This window comes from Spermophilus citellus (assembly GCF_964194105.1).
Source record: "Spermophilus citellus genome assembly, chromosome: 10".
NCBI classification, from domain to species: Eukaryota; Metazoa; Chordata; class Mammalia; order Rodentia; family Sciuridae; genus Spermophilus; species Spermophilus citellus.
Genome location: NC_138197.1, coordinates 39876121 through 39901441, shown reverse-complemented (window position 1 = coordinate 39901441; position 25321 = coordinate 39876121). Strand labels below are relative to the sequence as shown.

General features: G+C 42.1%; 1 protein-coding gene across 1 annotated transcript in view; it reads left to right on the top strand.

Moving 5' to 3' along the window:
- GRIN2B (glutamate ionotropic receptor NMDA type subunit 2B) overlaps positions 1-23954 on the top strand; it is a gene marked incomplete at both ends in the record, with an annotated part of 281951 nt that extends 257997 nt beyond the window's left edge. The window contains 4 exons of the mRNA XM_081311861.1: positions 14939-15099; positions 16803-16990; positions 19534-19772; positions 22098-23954. Of these exons, the coding sequence (XP_081167987.1) occupies positions 14939-15099; positions 16803-16990; positions 19534-19772; positions 22098-23954 (2445 nt within the window). The remainder of the gene's footprint in view (positions 1-14938; positions 15100-16802; positions 16991-19533; positions 19773-22097) is intronic.
- Positions 23955-25321: the final 1367 nt, after the last annotated feature.

Genomic DNA, 25321 nt, shown 5'->3' with positions numbered 1-25321 from the left:
TTGTTTGGAACAAGTTGTTTGGAAAACTCACATCAGACCAGACTAGGGGTTTAGATTCAAAGAGGAAGAAACTTCCAGGTGATATATGTTAGCAGCAAGAGCCTCCAATGAAGGAGTAGTAGGAGCTCAGGCCACCAGATGAGCATTTAATCTAAACTCTGAAGAGGTTCTCACATAAATTTATTGTTCCCTGACCTTCTATCTTTTTTACATTAATAGAAATTACATGTGAAAAAAGTGATATTTATAATGTTGGTCTCTCCATACTAGACTGTAACTTCAGTGAGGGCAAGAAATTTTGTGTTTTGTTCAACAATGTATTTGTAGTGACCATAATAGAGTCTGGCACATATCAGTGATCAAATATGACTGAATGAATGGTTTAGTCAAAGAATGAATGAATGAATAAGAAGACAGTAAATTATATTTTCATAACTAATGGTTGAGACAAAAGGAACAGAAGGTAACACGGATAAGAAATATTTGAGATTTATAGTTCCGGATAGAATTTTCTTACCATATAGTTTCTCTTCCTGTCAAACCACTTAAATTGGGCAGATATTTAAGAAGAAAGCTGAATAAATGGGGTTTCCAACTGTATTACTGTTGTGGCTTGTCAGATATTCAATCTTAAAATTTTTTCAAGACTTAATTGGGAAGATATTTACTAGCCTCTGACCACTGCTTATCTCATGTGAGAATAGTAAAACAGGCCCCTCCGTGTGTTCCTATGTTAAGCCAGTGTTCTTCTCTGACTAGTGAGACCTAGCTTCTTAATCAGCTGTTTACTGAGCACTTTCTATTTTCCTATATAGCACTCAGTTAACCCAAGGTAGCCAACCCTAAAATAAAACTATTTATACTTTCCATTTTTAGAGGGGACAAGAGATAAATGACAGCAAAACAAGTTTATATAAAGGAAATACTGAGAGGAACAATAGTTTCTCAAATTCTCCTGAAATAAGTACTATTACACATCGTCTCTTAAATCATCTATGGTCTTTTGAATCTAAATTCTAACATAGTTCCACATCCTTATATTGTGACACATAGCAGATGTTCAACAACTATATTAGAATGAATGATAATCCTAAAGTGAAGTGCAAATTATGCAGTTTAGAATGATTTTCAACAAGACAGTTAAAAGTAAAATAGTTTTTTGGCTTATCCCTAATCACTTTGAAAAATTAAATTCCATCCCCCATCAATGTTATTGATTTTGTAGCAGTCAGCTCTATACTGCATTATAATCAGAGGCCTGTTACAGACAGGTTAGGCACAATGGACTCCCCTTAGTCCTAAAGGACTGAAGCATGGAGCCATCTGCCTTACTTGCCATTGACTCTACTGCAGTTTCTATGCAGGGCAGGCACCTGAGGCATGTGAGGGGAGCGATGAAGAAAGGAGGGAGGGGATGATAACAGTGGAAGGCTGTTTGGTCTTAGACCAGTAATGAACTACCTAGGTGTCTTCTTTCTCCTCTGTATAGTGCAAAAATGGTTCACCTTGGCATTTCTCAAACTCTGTCATACAGCCTACAAAGTGTAATAGGAAAAATAATGGATATTCTTTTTTTTTTAAAGGGAAAAAAATTATGGCAGAGTAAGTTTTGGGAAATAATATGTCAAGGTTAAACAAGTTTCTTTACCAAATGACTGTCAGAGCCCTCTCCTGTGATGGTCCACTGTGAACCCCAGAAGGGGATGCATATGCACAGTGGGGTCACACTGCTGCCTCCGGGAGTTGACATTCTATCAACTGAAGTGTCCCTCACGTAGGCTGACTTTATTGACCAAAACAAGAAGTTCTGCTGTGCTGTAAGTGGGTCACAATGTGACAGTGTGTGCACATGCTGGCATTTCCATTTCTTGATTTGGAACTGACTGATCTGATCAATTGCCAGGATAGCAGAGGTGTGCCTGTCCCCCAACTTGCCTCTCCCTGGATTTCCACTTACCCTAGGCTCTGACTGACACGGGCCTTTAGTAGCCCGAGCCCCAGCCCACTTTGTGACTCTGAAGACATTGGTGCTGTGTCACAAACCTCAGGTTATTGTGCTAATAACTGGAGCACCTCTAAATTCATTGAAGCATTTTACATATGAAAAGCCTGGTAGTATTCTTCAGTATTCTCCCCCCAATTATGGGAACTGCCAGAGCTTCTGATGCAGCTTCAGAATCCCAGTTTCCATGGTGAATCCATCTGCATCCTTTACTTGAAATCTTTAAAGGCTATTTCTCCTTGCTTGCACCCACACTTAAAAAAAAAAAAAAAACCTGAAACAATACCCTGTACTCTCTTAGAGCAGTCTGGAAGGTGGAGTGGAGTGGAAGGCAATAGCACCTCCTGGTAACACTCTGGTCTAAAAGTAGGTTGAAGGAGCACAGCCAAGGCCACCTGTCACACATGGGATGCCTTGAGGATAAAACTCAAAGGCCTCTGTCCTCACACCTCTCTTTCATTTCTTCCTCATGTTATCCATAATCATCCCAACTCTGTCACATTTTTGGTGCCAAAGAAATGTTCATGTGCATTGTCAAGTCCTAAATCTGACATGCTCTTGTGGGATTTCAGATCTTATATATTTTTTGAAGGAAAAATGGAGAAGATGCAGGAATGATGTCCTCAACTGGCATGAGGGCAAATTAACTCCTCCTTCACCAGGGAAGACTGTGTTGCCGGGCGATACATTAACCAGTCAGCAGTGCACTTTGAATGAGTTTTTTGGTATCTCATGTTGGTGTTTGAGCTGTTCAGTTCATTCCTTCTTCAGGACATTCATTTGTTCCAGTTGAGAGACTATTAAGAGTCTGGTACTGTTCTAAGCAGTGATCAAAACAGACAAAAATCTTGTCCAATATATTACATTCTAAGGAGAATAAGGACAGAAAATTTAAAACGCAATTAGACATAATGTTAGAAGGTGGGAACTGTTATGGAGAAAAAGCAGGGGGTTGGGAAGATGAGTACTGGCAGAGGAGCTGCCATTTTAAATTGGGCGGTCAGGGATGGCCTCAATGAGATCATCGAGTCTGGTTTGAAGATAGTGAGGGAGCGATTTCTGGGGCTCTCTGGGTGAAGAAGTGCTCAGGCCAGAGCTAGTCTGGGGGTTGTAGCTTCCGAGGCTGGCAGGGCTGCTGAGGGGGGGCAGCCAGAGGTGGGGGAGAAGAGGCCCACTTTTCACCTCCTCTCCTTCCTTCCTCTGATATAAGGCTTCTGTTCTGATCCCTTATATTTAGTCCTCCAGCTATGTCCCCCCCTGAAAATAGTCCCCACTCCTAATAATTTTCTAGTAAATGTCCCTTCTCCACCCTCTTTGTTCCTCCAGCCACATGACTTTAGCTAATAATCACGCCTGTGCACTGCGGGCTTCACACGGTGCCCTTTCTCAGCCTGACTGGTCAGTGTGCTCAGTGTGTGGCTTCTGTGTGGCTGCCAGCTTAGTGCTCCCCCTTCAGATGTACAAGCATTCCTTCCGAGTTCATTGCCCACACTGCATCCATGTACTTCTGCGACTTTGCGCCAGCCTTTCCATTTGCTCTGATCACGACCCCCAGAACTCTTGGCTGGTATTGATCCTGGCCAGTAGGTAAGGGCCGCTCCATTTCTGCTCCCTCTGTGTAGCCTCTGGGATACCATCCCATGGGTCGTGTTGCCTAGTCCTCCTAAGTGTCCAGAGTCCTCACCTTCCTTACTGTCCCCTGGAACTTGGTGTGTGCTGTCGATCTTTGGATTCTTCTGTTCTGTAGGTGAAGAACTCTTTGATGGGTTTGACCTTAATTGTGAGGACCCTGAGTTTGAATCCCTGCTCCGATAGTTTCTATCTGCATAGAGGCCCTATTCAAATTACCTATCGATTCATTAATGTCCTTGTCCATTAAATGGGGGTAATACCTACCTATTGAAAAATTAATGAGTTACTATACATTATACGGCCCACACAATTACACTTCTGTGAGAACTCTTAGTGGCTGACATTATACTATCATTATTATAATTAGTTATTAACGTAGCTGTAATAAGTTATTAATTATTAGCAAAACTATAATGTATGGATTGTATCTGTTGCCTCCATTTAGTTCAGAGCTCAGTGACACATCCATGGTTTGTGCCAATTAGATGTGTGTAAGTGATGACGTTTCGTGGCTAGATGCAAGATTTTGCCAAACCCCTAAAACTTCAGGGTACAGGTTTTGACATAGGTTAGAATAGGGACCCACTTGCCTAGGCCTGTTAGCTCAGAGACCAGATCTCAGCTAGCTAACATACACTGTAGATGCCAGTACTGATTTTATGAAATATTTCAGGGAGTTTTTACTAAGTCTTATGCGTTTGAATTTTATAAAATTAAAAGAAATGGCTGCTTTACTGTATTAAGGTCATCGTTGTGAGGGAAACTGATAACTAAATGTCAGGAAGCTAAAGAATTGGGGTTTTTTTGTTTTGTTTTGTTTTTTAATTTTCTGTTAGCTCTTTTGCTGACACAGCAGGAGATTGGTGACAGAAGCAGAAAGAGTCCCAGTTCATTCTGGTTGGGCTCTAGGATGGGATGTTATTATGGGGAGATTCCGTAGTAGGCAGCATAGTTTGATCTTTTCTGGAACCTATTACAAAGCCCCAGTTCCACACTGAGCTCAGAGTGGCAGAAGGCTCCTTCTCCAGCAGCACAGCATCCAGAGCCATGAAGACATTCTAGAATGGTGGTGTGGCCGGAGACAGGAGAAGGGCAAGCTCTCCAGCCATCTCACATCCACATGCAGTTTTCTTCATATGTGAACTTTAAGTGTGTCTGCTTCTGTGGAGAGTTCTAACATTGATATTGAATAACAGGAGCAGAAGTTATTAAGGTGTTGAGCACTTATCATATGCCAGCTCACTTTTTGGCAGTAGCAAAATGTCATTGGGTACATCAGGGACTTAAGAAGAGAACCGAGTGAATTTTGGCACTTTTATTTTATACCTCTATCTTCTATCTATATTCTATAATGTTATTGTTATTATAATTCAATCACCTCCTTTGAATTTGGACAAAATTCTCTTCAATGAATAACTTATAATGAAATGAAAAAATCATCATTTACTCCTTGAACCTCCATTCTGTCTTATAATTTTCATGAAGGTGAAGAATCTGGCTTATTAATCAATCACTGTATCCACAGCCAGGTTGATCAAAGGCTAAGGTCCTGTGTGGTATTCTAGGACCCATGTTTATAAAAGGAAGTTTTGTAATCTTCCCTTAAAGAAGATTACAGCAGAAATGAGACTGTTATCCCTTATCTCTCAGCTCGGAATATTGTTACAATTCAGTCTCAAAGCTAAGTGACCTATTCATTAAGTCACACAGTTAATAAATGGTTGAGCTCAGATCTGAACTTAGATCTTTGAGCCTATAACCCACATGTGTGCTTTGTGTTCCAGCATTAAATTGTCCTTTCAACATAAACACAGATGACCTCCCTTTCACATCTGTCCCAGGCATTTATAGGCCAGAGGAGAGGGAAAGAGGGCATGCCTTGAGAAACTTACTCTTTGTATTATGAGCTGACTCTCTTTGCTTTTCCTCTGGACCCAACAAGCGATCATAGTGGAGGAGAAGGGAGGCTTCTTCTTCCAGCCACTTGCTCCCTTTTCAGATGCTGCTCACAGCCTGAAATTACACACAGACCCACTTCAGTCTGGTTGGGCTATAGGGTGTTATTATGGGGAGATCCCATAGTAGGCAGCATGGTTTGCTGCAATGCCCTGGGCTAATGAAAACAGTGATAGTTGCAATCCTTGTTTTATAGGTTCTGGGAAAATTGTGAAGATCAAAAGAGAGAAGAGATGTGAAAAGACCTTGGGGATGGGTGACATATGATCCATCATTCCCACTTTGGGTGTTTATCTTAAAGCAAAGAAGCTTTATATTCACACAATCCCTGTATGTGAATGTTTAAGGGTAATTTAGGCACAATTACCAAAAACTGGAAGTAAACCAACATAATACAATACTACTCAACAATGAAAAGGAACAACCTATAGATACAGGTGATGGCGTGGATGAATCTCAAAGGCATTAGAATATTTTAAAAGCCAATCTCAAAAGGTGATAATACCATATGATTCAATTTATATGACCTAGAAAAGGAAGAACCATGGGAAGAGAGAACAGGTCAGTGGTGGGGTGAAGGGAGAGTGATTCTATAAAGGAGCAGCACAGGGAGTCCTTTGGGTGGTGGAAATGTTTTGTATCTTGACCGTGCTGTGACTACAAGATTCTATACCAGGTTAAAATTCAGAGACTTATACGTCAATAATAATGATGACGATGATGCTAAGTCAATAATTTGAAGATACTATTAAAATACAGGGTAGTGACAAGAAGAATAGTGGTGACAGAAGGATTCTGTGGTGGTAAAAAGGTTGTCTCTGCAGAATTCTGATAGTCTATTGCCTCCTCCTCAGCAGTAACACACTCTGATGCGGCTGTTGGAATAGAACCCTCCCTACCTCTTCTCTGGGGCTAAAAGGGCTGAGTGGCATTTGGGCATTGATTCTCTTTGTGATTCAAATGTAAAATCAGGAGCAATGGAATGAATATTTATGGGTAGGATTGTCAAACTTTGAAGACAAAAGCCCCCAGTTTCTGTGTCTCATGAGGGTGGATCCCTGCAAACAGGAAGTCCAATATCCTTTTGCGCAAGGTCATGGCACTGGTGACTCAGGCTGAATGAGAAAAGCCATCTTCCTGCTAGCCAGGGCCCAGAAGGCACTTCCTTGCCACCTTTTTAGGAGAGCTGCTGTCTGTGGTGCTGTCATTCACCAGATCTGACTGTGGTTAACCTCCTCAGGAGCTGAGCAGGAGGTAGTACTTTTCTGGCTCTCAGAACAACATTCTGGACCCCAGAGGTCATCAACATTTAGGAGATGTTCAGTTTTGTTTTCAAAATCTGGTCTTTCTCTTGGCATTGTGGCCTCAAAGACTATTTCACAAATACATCTCTTCACTTCCACTGTGGAAACTAACTGGGTGAGAGGAAGGGTCTTAAAGCAGAGAGCTCTGCTAATGGGAACAGATGGGAACAGATCCCATCACCACCCTTCTTTCCAGCCATCCTCCCTGAAACCTTCAATCTGGCCTCTTTCCTGAAGCCTTCCAGGAACTCTAGGCTGGTGGCAACCCTTCTTCTTTGGGATTTCTTTCTTATAGTACTAGGGATTGATCGGCCACTGAGCTGTATCCCCAACCTTTTTTATTTTAGTTTGAGACAGGGCCTCACTCAGTTGCTCAAACTGGCCCTGGAACCTGTGATCCTCCTGCCTCAGGCTCCCAAGTTGCTGGGATTACAGGTGTGTGCCACCACACCTGGCTCTCCTTGGGAATTTCCATGGCAGTGGCCGATACTGCTCTGGTCTTGCATGTTAGCTGTTGAGTATGTGCCATTATTTCATACTCTTGAAGATCAGGCTAGTGTCTGGTGATGCTTCTATTCCTTCTTACTCGCATCATGGTGCCCAGACCCTCATTAGAGGCCAGGCCCTCCCCAGCTTCCATCCCTCCATCTTGTTCCTTCCAGGCTGTCCTGCAGGCTAACAACTGAGGACTCTTTCAAACACATAAACCCTGTCTTGTCATTCTGACAGAATTCTTGATTGCTTCCAGTGACAATGACAGTGCTGATGGCAACAATAATCATGCTAACAATAATACCAATGCAGTGTGCTCATTGTTTGCTGGGCACTGTGCTACCACTCATCCCAAATTAGCTGGTTAAATACTCAAACTTTCAGAGTAGATACTAATATCAGCCCAATACACATGAGTGGAAATTGGGATACAGACAAATTAAGCAAGTTGCTTAAGGCCACACAGGTTTCAAGTGACAGAGCCAGGATTTGAACTCAGGCAGTTTGGCTTTAGAGGGTCTGTTGTGCCTCATTTCTAAGTGTGTGAACTTTGAACTCCTTTGCACAGGATCCACCTCCCTTTGAGATCCAAGTCCTGCTTCCCTCTGCAGCTACGTCAGCCTTCAGTCACCATGGCTGTGTCTACTGGGCTTTGGTAATAATAGGTCCCTGGGGGTCTGTGATCGTGACAGGTTTTCTCGGTATCTTGTGTCTTTGAACAGATGGCTGTCCCTATCTAGAAACCACTTTGCTTCTGTTGACCAAATGGAAAACCTTTCTCTCAAGTCTTGGCCTCAGTGCCACAGCTTCTCTGGTGTAATGTGAGACGTCCTGGGCCCTGTGTTCCCACTGTCACATGGGCCCTGCTACTCCATAGCACCCTGGTCACACCCAGCTTGTCCCCATGTCAGTGCCCTTGCAGTCACTGTTTCCTGGGCCAGATACACACTCCCTGTGATCTTTTTGTGTTTGGTTCTTCTTATCATTCAGGCCTCAGCTCAGGTGCCACCTTCTCAGAGAGGCCTTTTCAGGATGGCCAGTTGGAACTTGCTCTACCGCCTTATCCCATCACACTACTTTGGTTTCTTCTTAGCACTTCATTTTCACTCTTTGAAATCATTTGCGTTCCAGTTCCCTATTGCTGAACAGCAAACCACCCCCACACTTTGTGGTTTCAAGCAAGAACCATTTCATGGTATTTTACTGTCTTGTGGACCAGTTGTTTGGGTACGGCTTGACTAAGTGACTCTTCGATTTCATGTGGCATGGAGTCACATCATGGGGGCTAGGCTGAGATGCAGGGGCCAAACTGGCTTTACCCTAATGCCTGGTGTGCCTACTGGATTGGCCAGAGGCAGAGTCCTGATGGGACAGTGGGCAGGAGCACCTACAGGTGTGTCTCCAGCATGGTGACCTCAGGATTGTTGATTGTATGAAACATGGTTGACCCATTCCCATAGAGTGAGGTGGGGAGAAGCTGCTTATTCCCTTCCCTCAGAGGTCCCAGAATAGTACTTCTGCCACTTTCTACTGAGAGCCTTAGCAGAGTAGGAATGACACATGGCATTTTTGGTTGAAAGGTGACTCCAGCAAGCCATTGAGAATCCAATTGAATACACATATTAGATATTAGACCCCTGCTGTCCGCCTACTTTGGAGCTCTCAGGGGACTCCTGGAGAGTTCCCATTGGTTGGGAAGTGCGGTAGGAGGGATTTCCGGAGGAGGGATTTCCTGTTGGTGTGGTGTGTCCCGGGAGAAGGCCGCGTGCATGGCGTTCGCGGGAATTTTGGAAATAAAGTTTATTCCTGCTTGAGTGGCTCTTGATTTTGGGCCCAGCCAGACTGCGGCAACTTTCTATTGGTCAGGCAAATTACCTAGGCTAGCTGAGAATCAAGAGGAAAGAATACAGACTTCACCTCTTGATATAAGGAATGGCAAAGCTTTTGTGGCTGATTTTAGCCTACCACATATATTTTTTTTTATTTTTAAATCAGGTTTTTTATCTGCCACTCTTCCTTACAAGGCCAGATCTTATTCTTCTGCAGTGCCACATTCCCAGCACCTAGAATTTTGTCTATGCACAATAGGTACCAAGAAATACTTGCTGAATATAAATGAAATAATATATGCCCGAACAAATGAATGGATGAAAATGTAAACAAATAGGAAACTGAATGAATGTTTACACTTCTCTCTGGAATGTCAACTTCTTGAAAACAGGGTCGGATTTTTTCTTCATCTTTGTATCCTCATTTCTTAATACGGTCCTCTATACTAATCGATGCTTGGTAAATATTTGTGAAATGAATTGATGTATTCTAATTATTATAGTTAAAGGAGATAATGTTATTCCCAGCACACATATAGGTATTGAATAAGAGTGGCTTTATTAATGAATTAATAATTCCCTATACATAGGAAAATCAACTCATATATTTATTTAATAAAGATGAAATAAAAAGGACCAGATCCCTACCTCCCTCTCCTTTGGCTTCACAGCAGGCTCTCTAGTGTGGAAGTGGCAGCCAAGAACAGCCCCAGGGGCTGTAGTCTGATCACCTCTGAGTCAGGCAGGGCCTTCCTCCTGGACTTCCAGCACCTTTCTTCTTGCGTGACTGCCAAGGCCAGTTCTCTTTGAGGTCATTAAGATGGAGGCTGAGATGATGACCTGAGCAGCTCCGAGGGGTGGATTGTGATTCACTGCTGCTCTCCAGGAGGATCAAGTGAGATTGCAATTCTCTTAACATTCTGGTGTTGTTTTGCCCTTGTGCAAATGTGTGCTTACAGTAATTGCTGAGAGCCAGGTGTTGAATCCAGGGGAAAGGGAGGGAGCTAACATTTGATACACTAGAAAGGGAAGGAGACCCTCACCACATGACCCCTATTACAGGCTTCTCTCCCCAACAGGCAGTGGGGGGACTATTCTGACTGTATCTGAGCTGGCAACTGACTTAGCACCCAGGAGTCAAGTGTCAGATTGTCCCACTGTACCATGTGTGGCCTTGGGCCATGTACTTAACCTCTCCAAGGCTTTGATTTCCTTATCTATGAAGTGGGACTGATTCTTAAGTTTCCTTCTCTTCTGTGTTTCTATTTCCCTATTCAAATCTCTGTTTTAGTAATCCCAATCTGAATGGATCCTAGAAAAGGACTCTAAAGTCAAGGAAGCCCTCTAATGAAGCAAAACGTGATTAATGAAGACTACAGTAAAAAAAAAAAAAAAAAAAAAAAAAAAAAAAAAAAAAATCCTACCTTAAAATCAGACTGAGATTCTCATTTTAGGTCCCACTGGTATATTGGACTTCTAATTTTTTGTAAGTTTCTTTTTTTTTTAAGATTCTTCCTGTTCTATTTTAAGACATTCTGGTTCTTGAATGTCTTATTCAAGACAATGTCTTTAATGTTCTTATTCCAAACCAAAGAGCATTGATTGCCACTCAAGTAAAACAATAATGCCTTACATCTTGGGGTAAGTTTTTTAAAAAAATTTTTTAGATATTTCTTTTAGTTGTAGAGTGACACAATACCTTTATTTTGTTTATTTATTTTTATGTGGTGCTGAGATTGAACCCAGTACCTCACATGTGAAAGGCAAGTGCTCTACCAAGGAGCCACAGCCCCATGCCCCTGTGATAAGTTTTAATACAAGGGCATTTATTGAAAGCATCAAATATTTGGAAGACTTTCCCTCCCCCTTCTTTCCCATGGGCCTCCTTGAACAGATATTTTCTCCCAGTTGGTGACTTATCTTTCCAGTTCTTCATGAATGTGAATTTTCCTAAAGTTCAAGTTTCAATAACAGTTTTTTAAAAATCTCTGTTTTAGTTGAACCTCTCAGACCTTATCAAGGTAGTATAAGGCTTTTCAAAGGAAAAAGCCAGCTCACTTCTGCTTCTGCTTTGGCTAATTCTGGGGCAGTGTGCTCCCTGTTGGCCCCCAGACTGGCCTAGTTTAAGGAACAAATTCGAGAACAAGACTTTTCAATCTAAGAGAACATTGTCTTACATAGGACAATTTTAGATATCAGAACTTCATTGCCACAGAAGCAGCTAACAATTTTGAGAATCCACCATGTGCTAGATGTGGTGTTAAGTGCTTTCCTACATTTTATCTTATTCATTAAAGCAGTACTTCCAGACACAAGGGGCTCCACAAACCTAAATAAATTCCCCCATGTTCCAGCAACTGGCCTGAGACAGCCAAAGTTCAAATCCAAATTATTTCCCTCCAAGACAGGTTCTTTCCATAGGTCTGTGTGAAGTTCATTCTTCCCATTACTGACTGGTTGGTTTCTCTGACTATTTTCTTATGAAAGATGCTTAAACTATATAAGTCTTGCTATGTCATTATCTCATTTGTTTTTTAATAGCTTTAATTTATTTTCAGATATTTTCTCCCAGTTGGTGGCTTATCTTTTCATGATCTTATCTGCATCTTTTAAGAAGTTCCTAATGTTAAAGTCTAATTTATCTTTGATCTTTTGGTCATTGTTGGGTTGTTTTCGTTCTCTTTTATAGATTGTGTTTGGTTTGGTGTTATATATAAGAAATCTTTGTCTAAATCCAGATTACAAATATTTTCTCCTAGAAGTTTTATAATTTTAGGATTTTTACTTTAGGTATACCATTCACTTTTGAGTTAATTTCTACACATCTTCTGAGGTGTGGAATAAGGTCTTTTTTGCATACAAATATCTAATTATTTCCACACCATTTGCTGAGAACTAGCATATCTGCACTAAATTACCTTTGTACTATATATGTGTGGGCCCCATATTCTGACACAATGATTTCTATTGGGGATAATGCCAATATTATTCCTAGAGCTTTACAGCAAATTTTGAAGTCACATGATATAATTCCTTTGGTGTTGCTTCTTTTTCAAGTTGTCGTGCTATTCTATACTGTTTACCATTTATTTATTCAAGGAAAAAGACTGTTTTCTTCATTTATTTACTCAGGGAAAAAGTTATAAAACAACTCCTAAAAATCTAAAGACAATTTAAAATTAAAAGTTATTATAGAACAGTATGGACATTTTGTATCTGGAGCTTCAGCAGGAAGTAAGGCACTCTGAGTTTGGGATTCCATTTGTTTAATCAAAAATTATTTCATGTACCTTGCATAGATTGCCAATTCTCAAAAGAAAGCTAAAGCATAATAATTTATTCTTGAACTGTGTAGGACAGGATTACAGCTTTCATTGATGTTTTAGAAAGTACTTTGGGCTCTAGGGTAGCTTAGTCATCATTGCACGCATCAGTTGTCATTGCCCTAACAAAGTGGTGACTTACTGACTAAAGGGAGTTTATCTGGTAACATTGCTGCCTACCATACTATCTACAAGATACCTTTCTTCATACATCTGAAATGTTATATCCAGCAGTTATAGGCAAAGCATTCTAGTGTCTCTTTTCCAATAAAGCATATTGGAAGTTTTACATTAAAGCTGTTACATTAAGCTTGCTCCTTCTGGGGACAATGAGAAGAAACTGTAATCTGAGGGAGCTGGGCACTGATCACTGCCACTGTGTGATGTTGAGCAAATTACTTATCATCTTTGGGCCTCAGTTTCATCATTTGTCAAAATGAAAAGTTTAGATGACTTGTCCTTGAGTCGCACATTCAACTCTGAATTTTTTTGACTCTTCTGTAGTGTCTTTATTAACTTAAAAATTAGAAGCCTTGAAAAATATACAAAAACTCTTGGCTGGGGTTGTGGGGCAGTGGTAGAGTGCTTGTCTTGCATGTGTGAGGCACTGGGTTCGATCCTCTGCATCACATAAAGATAAATAAATAAAATAAAATAAAGGTATTTTTGTCCATTTACAACTAAAAAAAAAACATATATGTATTTAAAAAAAAACATATATGTTCAAAAACTCGAAATGGCAAAAGCACTGTGATGAATCCGAGGGGGAGCTTTTGCAATCTGTGGTCTTTTGATGCACCCAGACTGCCTAACACCACTGTACCAGTCTACTTTTAACTATGGCCACACTGAGTGGTTAAGATGGCACTTATGGCTTCTGGTGCTATGATGTTCTGTGACCCATGACCCTCCCCTCCCCAATTTGAAGAAGGAAAAGAATAGCTTCTAAGCCCAGGTAATTCCAAAGCTTCAGAGTTCTCTTGAATTGGCAGTTTTGATTTCAAATATTTCTCCCAGGTAACTAGTACAGATTGAAACTAAGAGGATTTTAAACATCTTTTGTCTTTTTTATGCCAAGGCACAACAGAACTACTCTGTTCATACTCTAAATGATCACTGCTCTATTTACAGAATAAGAATCACCAAGAGCCTGAAATTTACTAGGAAATGCAGAACATAGATTTGAATTTGAAATAATGTGATAATAATTATTGATCATTTACTGTGTGCCAAATGTTGTGTCAAGCCCTTCTTGTGTATTCTATAATTTCATTTTCATAACAATCTTGAAAACTAGGCATAATAGAAAATGATGCCCAAGGTTACACAATATTAAGTGGCAGAGCTGATCTTCTATCCACATCTGTTGCAATCTACACCTTGAACTCTTAATGACTACATCAGAGACTAGCTCTCATTACTTAGCTAGAACTTTTAGAGAGTAATTAAATTTTTAGTATGAATTACAGTGATCTAAACCAGAATAACAAGTGCTAATGGATCACTTTGGGTAAACTTGATAGAAGAAAGAATCCACAGAAGATTTCCTGAAGAATTGCTTTGAGTGATATTTTGAAATGAAGAACATGAATTGGCTAGATACAAGGGTGAGTTTGTGCTGAAAAGATAGACGATATGAGACTCTGAAGATGCAAATGAACAAATTATGTGCTCAGAAAGCAACTTAAAGACTTACTCATTGCAGGGTAATAACCAAAAATAAACCCGATGTCATGGGGTAAAAATCTAAGAGATTACAGTGTTTTATAGTAGACACTGGAGATCCACTCTCAGAGTTTAAGCAAAGGGAGAAACATAATTTAAATTATATTTGATTTTACAATTTATCCTATAATTCATATAGGAGAATTATGAGTTTTGAATACTCGGAAAGTCAAGAGAAAAATTTTTAGCAAAATATATTTGATATTCAACACATTATCTTTAGGAATACAATATAACTCATCTCACAGAGGCCCTCTAACCTTAATAGTACAATGATGATGTATTTAGTTTCATAAATTAAGAGGACAGGATGCAGATTTTATCCAATTTTCAGAAAGAAGGGTGGCTATTCCACCACAATTATGCTAGCTGGCCCATCATCCCTGGTGTTGTGCAATGTGCATAAAACGAACACACAAGGGTCATAGATTAAAGTCAGGTTTGGGCAAATAGAAATCTCCCAACAATATGTATTAAATTGAGTTGAATTGAAGTCCACTTCCAGATAGCAATTACTGTGGGCTCCTGCATGGAGGCTAATGTGTTGAGTGAATTATAGTTGGGTTCCTTCCATTACAAAACCACTAATGCTAACTTAATGTCTCTTCACATTTTCTAAAGCATTTTCTTTCCTTTTCTCTTTTTCTCTCCCTCCCTCTCTCTTTCTCTCTCCAGTTCCAGAGACCTAATGACTTCTCACCCCCTTTCCGCTTTGGGACTGTGCCCAATGGCAGCACAGAGAGGAATATTCGTAACAATTATGCAGAAATGCATGCCTACATGGGAAAGTTCAACCAGAGAGGTGTGGATGATGCTTTGCTCTCCCTGAAAACAGGGTAAGAACGTCTTCCCATCTGAGAGCGTTTGATATGTTCCTCGCATTTATTAAACATGTATTGAATCAGATATACTAGTATACCATGCATGGTGCCACATAAGATCAAAGACTTTATTTACTGTTTATGGATTTCCAAGTTACACTTGACAATGTGATTCAAGCCTGTGTACAAAGATTCCTATGCTATTACTTCTGCATTTTTTTTTTAGAAATTACTTTCTACTTGCACAAATGTAACCATAAAATAAATGAAATAGATATTAAAGTAGAAGGAAAGAGTCAAGGATAAACCTCATTCATTACTCATGAAATAAAACCTGTACTCTAAGAAGTGAAAATGATGGTTCTGGTGTGTTATAGACAGAACAAAAAGTGTAAATGTTTTTAGATAACAAAAAGTAAGCAAGTATTGACTGATCTCCAATTCCAGCTTTTGTTGGAATCTTTTGTTGGATCTAAGAGTTTTTGTTCATTAAAAGAAATTCATGAATTACAAATGTGTTGATTATCCTTTAGTTCATTTAGTCTCCAGAAGCCAGACCTGTAGAAAGGGATAGGCATTATAGAATTTGGGATTTGGGGATCAAATGGGGCTTTACAGTGTCACATAATGACTAGCAGCAGGTGGACTTCCTCTCAGTATCCCTGTGACACATGGTTACTTATTACACCATCAATACATTTGCATGGGATTTCAGAAGATTTAATTTGGACTTGGGGTAGGACAGCTTTGGGTAGTCTGAACCCCCAATTCTCAATCATATCAGAGCTTTGTCTTTTTGGTATGCCACTTTCTCTGGGGCACCTTTTATAAAATGTCTCATGGTGTATCATGGAAGAAAGGATTGTTTTTGTTTGTTTCTCAAGGAGGGACAAAACTACTTGCTTTGCAAAAGTACAGGGGATGATACATGTTTTTCTTTTTTCAGACCTCTCTGTTACCTTTTGGGCTTTATGGGAGTTCCTTCCTCTAGTTTTGCTATGTGTAAATGTTGGTTTTAAGCTTTGATTCATGCCTTCCTGCCCTTAGTCCAAGGCTTTTCTCTATGTGTTCCTACCTTATCAAAGAGAACCCACAGAATGAGGTCCTGATCATTTAGGAATTGGGGAGATCTGAGTTCTTCCATATGTTACCTTCCCTTGTAGTCTCTCATTTGTTCTTGACAAGCCTGTGCTGCCACCACCCCAACCACTCACCTCTGTCCTTGTGCCATACAACAGAATATTGGAACCTTCCTGACCACAAAAATAGCGTTGCACATCTATTGGAACACGTACACCTACACTTATCCCCACTCTGGACTGTAATGAACTGAGAAATGAAAAATGTTATATAAATCTTACCCATGCTATTTGTTATCATTGTGGCGCTTACTTCTCATTATTTCTGTTATTATTTTTATTGATTCCTTCTTACTCCCTCTCCTTTTCAGACACAGCTTATGAGTTGGCTTCAGGCCCAACATACATTCTTGTCATTCCCAGTGGGAGGGAAAGATCACCTCCTTTTCAACCTGAAATCACATAAAGAACAGCCTGGGATTTGGGCTTTAGATTCTGGCAGTAGTCCAACTTGAGCCTTACTTTGAACCAGTTCTCTACATAGCTTTCTGAAATCCTGCTGCTTCATATTAATGGCCCCTTGTGTAGTTTTGTTCTGAAATTCCTCTTTTGGATTTTGTTTACTTCTTTCCTGTGCAGGAAGCTGGATGCCTTCATCTATGATGCAGCAGTGTTGAACTACATGGCGGGCAGAGACGAAGGCTGCAAGCTGGTCACTATTGGCAGCGGCAAGGTCTTTGCCTCCACTGGTTATGGCATTGCCATCCAGAAAGACTCTGGGTGGAAGCGCCAGGTGGACCTTGCTATCCTGCAGCTGTTTGGAGATGGTGAGTTAAAGAAAGGGAAAGTCCTCCTCCAATGGCCAGTCCAAAATATCAACCCTTCTTCCATCTCTGTTCCTGTAACCTATGCATTTGCACAAAAAAAGCATCTCACAGTATATAATGAAATTTGAGAATATGCTAGATTCCTAGGGTTGCCATAACAAAGTGCCATGAACATTGACTTAAACAGAAACTTATCCTCTCACAGTTCTGGAGGCTAGAGGTTGGAAATCAGGGTGTTGGTAGGGTTAGTTCCTCCTGGGGATTGTGAGAGAGACTATTTGAGTCCTCTCCCCAAGCTTCTGATTGTTTGCTGGCAATATTTGGTCTTCCTTGGCTTGTAGAAGCTTCACCCTGATCCCTGCCTCCATGTTCACATGGCATCCTACATGTATGCCCATTTTCCCTCTGAACGTATCTCTGTCTGAATTTACCTTTTTCTTAAGATTATTCATATTGGACTGGGGGACCACTGTGCTCCAGTATGACATCATCTTAACAAATTACATCTACAATTACCCTATTTCCAAATAAAGACACATCCTAAGGTACTGGGGGTCAGGACTTCAACACATGAATTATGGTGGGGAGGTGGGGACACAGTTCAACCCATATTGGGTGAAGGATAAGAGAGAAGATTAAAATAGTTGGTCACAAGTTGTGTTTCAATATTGCAGGGTGTAGTCAGACCTTCCAGGAAAAAGTAGAAGAGACTGGTGTTAGATGTTCCAACCAGTCATTTTACATGTGGCCCAAACAGTAGCTGGAAATGTGGAAGGACTCTTCTCTTTATGTGCCCAGAGAAAAGGCAGGGAAATGAAGGCATAGTTGTCTACTCTTCCTTTCTTCGATCCTACCTTCCTCTTTCAGCTGGAAGAGGTAGGAGGCAGGCCAGGGGTTCACAGAGGCAGGAACCATAAGGCACTCACCTGTGTCATTTCTGGCAGCAGATTGAGCAGCCAGCTTGCACTGAGAAAAATCTCTTCTATTTCATTATACCCTTGTCTTCTGCATTTCTCTTCACTTTATTATCCAAAGCACCTACTCTTCCTGTCATCCTCATGGAATCTAATCCAGTTACAGATGAACAGCCTTCCTCCACATGGCTCCACAGCCCATCAGCCAAGTGGTTCTCTCAATTATGTCTGCAGAATCTTTGCTGTTAGGGATGAGATCAGAAGCAGAAAATCAGAGGTAGATTCCCAGACTCCAGGTGAACTCGGCTGTTGCCTTAGTTAGGAAAAGCATGGTTTGTGTAAAAAGTGATTGTATTAATATCAAAAGAGCAGGTTTCTAAGCCCTGGTATAAGAGCTTCTGTAACCCAGGGTTGTCACTTGTAGGCAAAAATGGAGCCTGTACCTATGAGGAAGAGCAACACTAGAGATGATTTGCAGAAGTTGCCAAAACATTACTCAGATCATGCAAAGTCCACATTTTTAGTCAAATTGTAACTGTTAGAATGGACAACTTCTTCATGAGATTTTCTGAACTGTGCTTCTCTAGGATAAGAGACATTCCAAGGCATATGGTTTATTCCATTTCCCTTTAGTCTAGAATTTCTACCTTTCTAATTCCTAGTATCCTGTGAAGTAGATAAAGGCCATTGGAATCTGACAGAATTTAAGTAATGAAAGCATCCTTATGCAGTGTTAAGAGCCCTCAGATATGAGTTGGGTGGTCTTCTTTTATTCAAGCTTACTCCTAGTTTGCTGTTATATATTTCTTTGTATTTTCCTCTTCAACAAGAAATTTGTAAATCTGAGGGACCCTAGGGAACCAACCAATCTCTCTGCTGTTCTCTCTGTCTCTCCTTCCCCTGCCGAGTCTGCTTTGTGCAATTGTAAGAGCAAGTTTCTGAATCACTTGTTTGATTATGTTAATTCCCACTGTCTGTAAAATAAAGTGCAAAGTGCTTAGTCTGACACTGATGTCCTCAGAATTCTTGCATCGGTGTTTTTTACTTGGCTTCTTCTGCTGACTGTTATTCTGTTTAAACTGTTCTTCCTGCCTCTTCTTAAACAAGCTTGTATTTCCCCACCTCCCTCCCATTGATCATGGTATTTCTGCTGCCTGGAGTGCCTTTTTGTAAAAGATAAATTAAAATTCACTAATCCATCATGCCCAATCCCAGGTCCTACCTCCCCCACGAAAACCCACTAGCTACCCTCCATCCACCAAATTACTCTCAGTAATTTAAACTCTTGCCTGCATAACAGATAGCTTGTCATATTGATCATTTACGTATATCAATTTACACTGGGCAGGTAAAAGGGAGCAGTGTCAATGTGTCATGTCTTTGTATTACCTGCAGTATCTTCATTGAGTTTTCACTAAATACCATTTGAATACATTGATGAGCTAATATATAATGGTATTAATAAAATTACTATTAACTCTCTTTATTCATTTTCTTTCTTTGTGTCTCCTTGTCTCTTTCTCTCTCTTGTTTTTTTCTCTCTTCCTTAATATTCCTCTTTCCCCCATTTCTCTATTCCTCTCCTACTCTTTCCCCTTTATTTATTTTTCTTCTCTGCCCTGTCTCCAGGGGAGATGGAAGAACTGGAAGCTCTCTGGCTCACTGGCATTTGCCACAATGAGAAGAATGAGGTCATGAGCAGCCAGCTGGACATTGACAACATGGCGGGCGTCTTCTACATGTTGGGGGCAGCCATGGCACTCAGCCTTATCACCTTCATCTGTGAACACCTTTTCTATTGGCAGTTCCGGCATTGCTTTATGGGTGTCTGTTCTGGCAAGCCTGGCATGGTCTTCTCCATCAGCAGAGTAAGTGCTTTGATTTAGATGCCTAGAGCTTGTTAAGGATAGCTTAGCCTAGCACTGTGCAAAACAGAGAGACCCCAAGAGGGCACTAACTCCAGCCTTATGTTGCTAGAGCAAGAAATCACATCATGCATTTCACTAGAAGTTTTTGTGATATTTCAAGAGGACCAAAAAAAAAAGTGATACTATATTTCCTTTAAGAAATACCTTTCCATGTGGGATTTGGGCATTTGGTTTGCAATAAGAACTGGCAGATCCATCAAAATGGCAAGTTTGGCTTTTCCCCAAATGCTTTTCATCACCATTAGTCAATTTTTTATAGGTTGTATTAATCATTTAATCCTTTAAAAGAGTCACATTTCTATTTAAACAATGGAATGAAACATCTCTCTCTAATTCTAACAAACAAAGGTATATTAATGGTGGTCTCACTATTCCTATGTTTTAATCATGAGTGGAGTATAAGGAGTTGAAGAGCTTAACAGGACCTTCAGAAATAAGTCCTGACTCACAAGAAATTTATATTCCAGTAACTTCCTTAATTGGAACAAGAGTATAACTCTTAGGTCATTCTTTAGGTCACTTCTTCAATTCTAATCTAAAGTGAGGCATCAGGAACAGTTTTGTACATCAGCAAGATATCACAGACAGGAGTTTAAAAAACAAAGTGGACCTCTTTTGATTTTTTAAATAAGGTCATGGGGCCCACTCATGAGCAGTCAACTCAAATTACATTTTGGGATTGAGGTCCACTTTCCAAATATGACCAACTTTGCCTCAAATGGAGCTATGAAAGTAAATGGATTTCTCATTAAATTGTTTCTTTTATTTTTTTGGTAAATTTTCCCGTAGTATTTCACTGATAGGGAACAATTCTCCATTTCCTCTGTGGCTGAGTTGATTGAGGTCAATCAGTACCACTGGAATAGGAGAATGGAACTTGCATTGGTTACAGTCCAATTTGGGTTGTTCTACTGCACAGCCCTTCCCCAAGACCCAAGATAAGGCAATCACAGAAGCAAAAGAAACTGATGACCTGTAATAGGAATCCTGCTTATACCTTTTGACATTATTAGTCCCTTGAGAGAGGAAAAATGCTTGGCATTTTCTCCAGGTCATAGAAAAAGAAGGGTTAGATAGAAGGACAAGGACAGAAAGAAGAGTAACTATGACCTTGTGATGTCCTCTGGGACAATAGGCTCCCTTCTTCTTTCCCACTTAGCTGCCATTCTCCTTCTAACCTTCTGTTTTTATTCCTATCCATGGGAGAACATCCATTTCCAAATTTATTTCCCTTATTGCAAAGACACAATTCAGCACTTCTTCTTCAATACTTTCCCTTACCAGGGAGAAAAGTTCAGTTTGTCTACCTTTCAAGGCAGGGAACAAGAGGTGAGCAGTAGGTTGGTTTGACTTTAGAAGTGGACCTAGGAGGCCAACCAGGAGCCCAGTGCTTCCTTCTCATGGATGCTGTTCTTCACTGCCCAATATAAAGAGTTGTACACAGGAAGCTTTCTATCAATGCTAAGTTGATAAAACATTATTTATGATAATATTAAGTGAGTGAGAAAGTATAAGAAGGAAATTGAGAGTTAACGGGAGAATAAATGAGAGAATTCAACAAGGGAGTTATTTATTCATACCTAGTATCTGATATTTGTCCCAATTTTCCCTCCCATGGTGTAGGGCACAGTAGGAGAAAAATTCTTCTTTGACCCCAGGCTTCCTAGTTCTCTGTGTGAGTTTGGTTCATGCTTGACTAAAGAACAGAATTGTTCAGCTGTTTTTTGGTGACCAAAATTGTAAAAACTGCTCAAATTTTGTCAAAGTTGGAAAAGAGTGGCAACTGTGAGCTACTGTGCCCCTTTTCTGCCATTCGGGAGTAACCAGCTAGAGCAGAGCATCCTCAGTATCTGTAGAGCATTGCCACCTATTTCCAGAAGGCTGACTTTTTTTTTTTAACTGTAGGTTCATACCATGACCTTGTTCTTAAAATGTGAAAATCTGGGCATAGGAAGAAAAATCAAGTCAATGGTGGAGTTGAATCAGGAATGTCATGTTTTGTGATTCCAGTCTATTTGTTCAAGTCACTTGTTTCAGCCAAGGCTCCTCTCTGATGGCCAGGTCACTAACCTTAACTCATGAAATGAGGTTTGTTGAATTCAAGGGGATGATACAGGCAATCTTCTAGCTACATCTTGTAAGAGTGGATAAAACTATCTGCCTTATGCTTTCTCTGGCTTCTAGGAATGTCTTGATTGTAGAATGTGGTTTATGGTCATTTTTAGCTTTCCTGAATCTAATCTGTCCCATGGTATTTTGCTTCAGGGTATCTACAGCTGCATTCATGGAGTGGCGATCGAAGAACGCCAATCTGTGATGAACTCCCCCACTGCGACCATGAACAACACACACTCCAACATCCTGCGCTTGCTCCGCACGGCCAAGAACATGGCCAACCTCTCTGGCGTGAATGGCTCACCCCAGAGCGCCTTGGACTTCATCCGCCGCGAGTCATCCGTCTACGACATCTCAGAGCACCGCCGCAGCTTCACCCATTCTGACTGCAAGTCCTATAACAACCCGCCCTGCGAGGAGAACCTCTTCAGCGACTACATCAGCGAGGTGGAGAGAACGTTTGGCAATCTGCAGCTGAAGGACAGCAACGTGTACCAAGACCACTATCACCACCACCACCGGCCGCACAGTATCGGCAGCACCAGCTCCATCGACGGGCTCTACGACTGTGACAACCCACCCTTCACCACCCAGCCCAGGTCCATCAGCAAGAAGCCCCTGGACATTGGCCTGCCCTCCTCCAAACACAGCCAGCTAAGTGACCTGTACGGCAAGTTCTCCTTCAAGAGCGACCGCTACAGTGGCCACGACGACTTGATCCGCTCCGATGTCTCTGACATCTCCACCCACACCGTCACCTACGGAAACATTGAAGGCAACGCGGCCAAGAGGCGTAAGCAGCAGTACAAGGACAGCCTGAAGAAGCGGCCAGCCTCGGCCAAGTCCCGTCGGGAGTTTGACGAGATCGAGCTGGCCTACCGTCGCCGACCGCCCCGCTCGCCTGACCACAAGCGCTATTTCAGGGACAAGGAAGGGTTACGGGACTTTTACCTGGACCAGTTCCGCACGAAGGAGAACTCCCCTCATTGGGAGCACGTGGACCTGACCGATATCTACAAGGAGCGGAGCGATGACTTCAAGCGCGACTCGGTCAGCGGAGGAGGGCCCTGTACTAACAGGTCTCACCTCAAACACCCGTCGGGCGACAAACACGGCGTGGTCAGCGGGGTACCAGCTCCCTGGGAGAAGAACCTGACCAACGTGGACTGGGATGACCGGTCTGGGGGCAACTTCTGCCGCAGCTGTCCCTCAAAGCTGCACAACTACTCCACGACGGTGACCGGTCAGAACTCGGGCAGGCAGGCGTGCATCCGGTGTGAGGCCTGCAAGAAGGCTGGTAACCTGTACGACATCAGCGAGGACAACTCCCTGCAGGAACTGGACCAGCCGGCTGCCCCCGTGGCGGTGACGTCGAACGCCTCCACCACCAAGTATCCTCAGAGCCCGACTAATTCCAAGGCCCAGAAGAAGAATCGGAACAAACTGCGCCGGCAGCACTCCTACGACACCTTCGTGGACCTGCAGAAGGAAGAAGCCGCCTTGGCCCCGCGCAGCGTGAGCCTGAAAGACAAGGGCCGTTTCCTGGACGGGAGCCCCTACGCCCACATGTTTGAGATGCCGGCCGGCGAGAGCACCTTTGCCAACAACAAGTCCTCAGTGCCCACTGCCGGACACCACCACCACAACAACCCCGGCGGCGGCTACATGCTCAGCAAGTCGCTCTACCCTGACCGGGTCACGCAAAACCCTTTCATCCCCACTTTTGGGGATGACCAGTGCTTGCTCCATGGCAGCAAATCCTACTTCTTCAGGCAGCCCACTGTGGCAGGGGCGTCGAAAGCCAGGCCGGACTTCCGGGCCCTTGTCACCAACAAGCCGGTGGTCTCGGCCCTTCATGGGGCTGTGCCAGGCCGTTTCCAGAAGGACATCTGTATAGGGAACCAGTCCAACCCCTGTGTGCCTAACAACAAAAACCCCAGGGCTTTCAATGGCTCCAGCAATGGGCATGTTTATGAGAAACTTTCTAGTATTGAGTCTGATGTCTGAGTGAGGGAAGAGAGAGGTTAAGGTGGGTATGGGAGGGGTAGGGCTGCGGGTCGTGTGGTGCGCATGTCACGGAGGGGGTCGGGGTGAACTTGGTTCCCATTTGCTCCTTTCTTGTTCTTTTAGTTTATTTATGGGATCCTGGAGTTCTGGCTCTTGCTGAAGGCAACCCTGGTGACCAGCACCATCCCTCCTCCTTTTCACAGTTCTCCTCTCCTCCCCAGATCTGTGCGCCATTCCTGTTCCCATAAGAGGGCTGAAACGGGCCCTCTCAGCGCGGGAGGGTTCAGAGGAGAAAGGAAGTACTGCATGCGAGCTTCCTCCTAGCAGGGAAGGAAGAGCTCTTTGCCATCTACCTTGAGTGAAGCCAGGAGAAGCAAAAGGAAGCCATGTGAGCACGGGAGTAGCTTTTCCCAAACTTATCTTTCTGTTTAGGTGAGGAAGCAAAAGCATCTAAGTGAGACCATTTAGCATACTGCTTGTGAATGAAAAAAGGCTTTTGCTAAATTCTTGTTGGGTGGATGACTTGTGCACAGGGATGGTGTGCCAAACGGAGGGTAGGAGGCCTTGTGTGTTTATATATAAGCCAAAAAAAAAAAAAAGTTTGCTTCAACTCCATGAGATTCATTAGCAGTAAACTGGAGTGAAAGGTCATTGGTGGCTGAGGGGATTCCTAAACAAACTAGAAAGTTCTTTATAGTGTTATATGGTGCATTGAAGGCAACAGCAGGGGATCGTGTGTGCATGTATGTCCATGTATACTTGCACACATGGGCGGTCAGGTGCCTCTAAATGTAGAGAAGGCAACTTGACTCATTGTGCTGATTCCTTCCATATCCCTGAGCAATGCACTCATTTTGGCTTATATACAAACAGAGATGGTCATATGTTATCTGAGTGTCTGCTGTCTGTCCCCTTCACCTTCCTGAATGAGGAATGGAAGTTCTTGACAAAGAAGATTCTGTGCTAAAAGCAAAAAAGAAAGGGAGACAATCCTACAAAAGCAAGATACTAAAATGATTTTTCATTGATTGCCAGTAAGTTCCATCAGTTTGGGTCAAGAACTTTCCAGGAAGGCTAAAGGGAAATAGAAGCAGCCATAATTCTTTTGCGCACACTTGAGAGCAAAAGTCTCCATAAAGCTCTGTTGAGCTTTTTTAGACCCTCAACTGGCAAGGTTTGGGGAGAAGCTCAGTAAGGCTCTGAGGAAGAGGGGAGTCATTCATGGTAGGGTAAGTGAGAGAGGGGGATGTTTTCAATGCTTTGATCCCTTCTTACTTAGCCTGGAGCTAGAAAAGCAGGCTTGTTCCCCTAGAACTGATGACAACTGATAGGGAACAGACAGTGAAGAGCATGAGCCTACCCCCGTG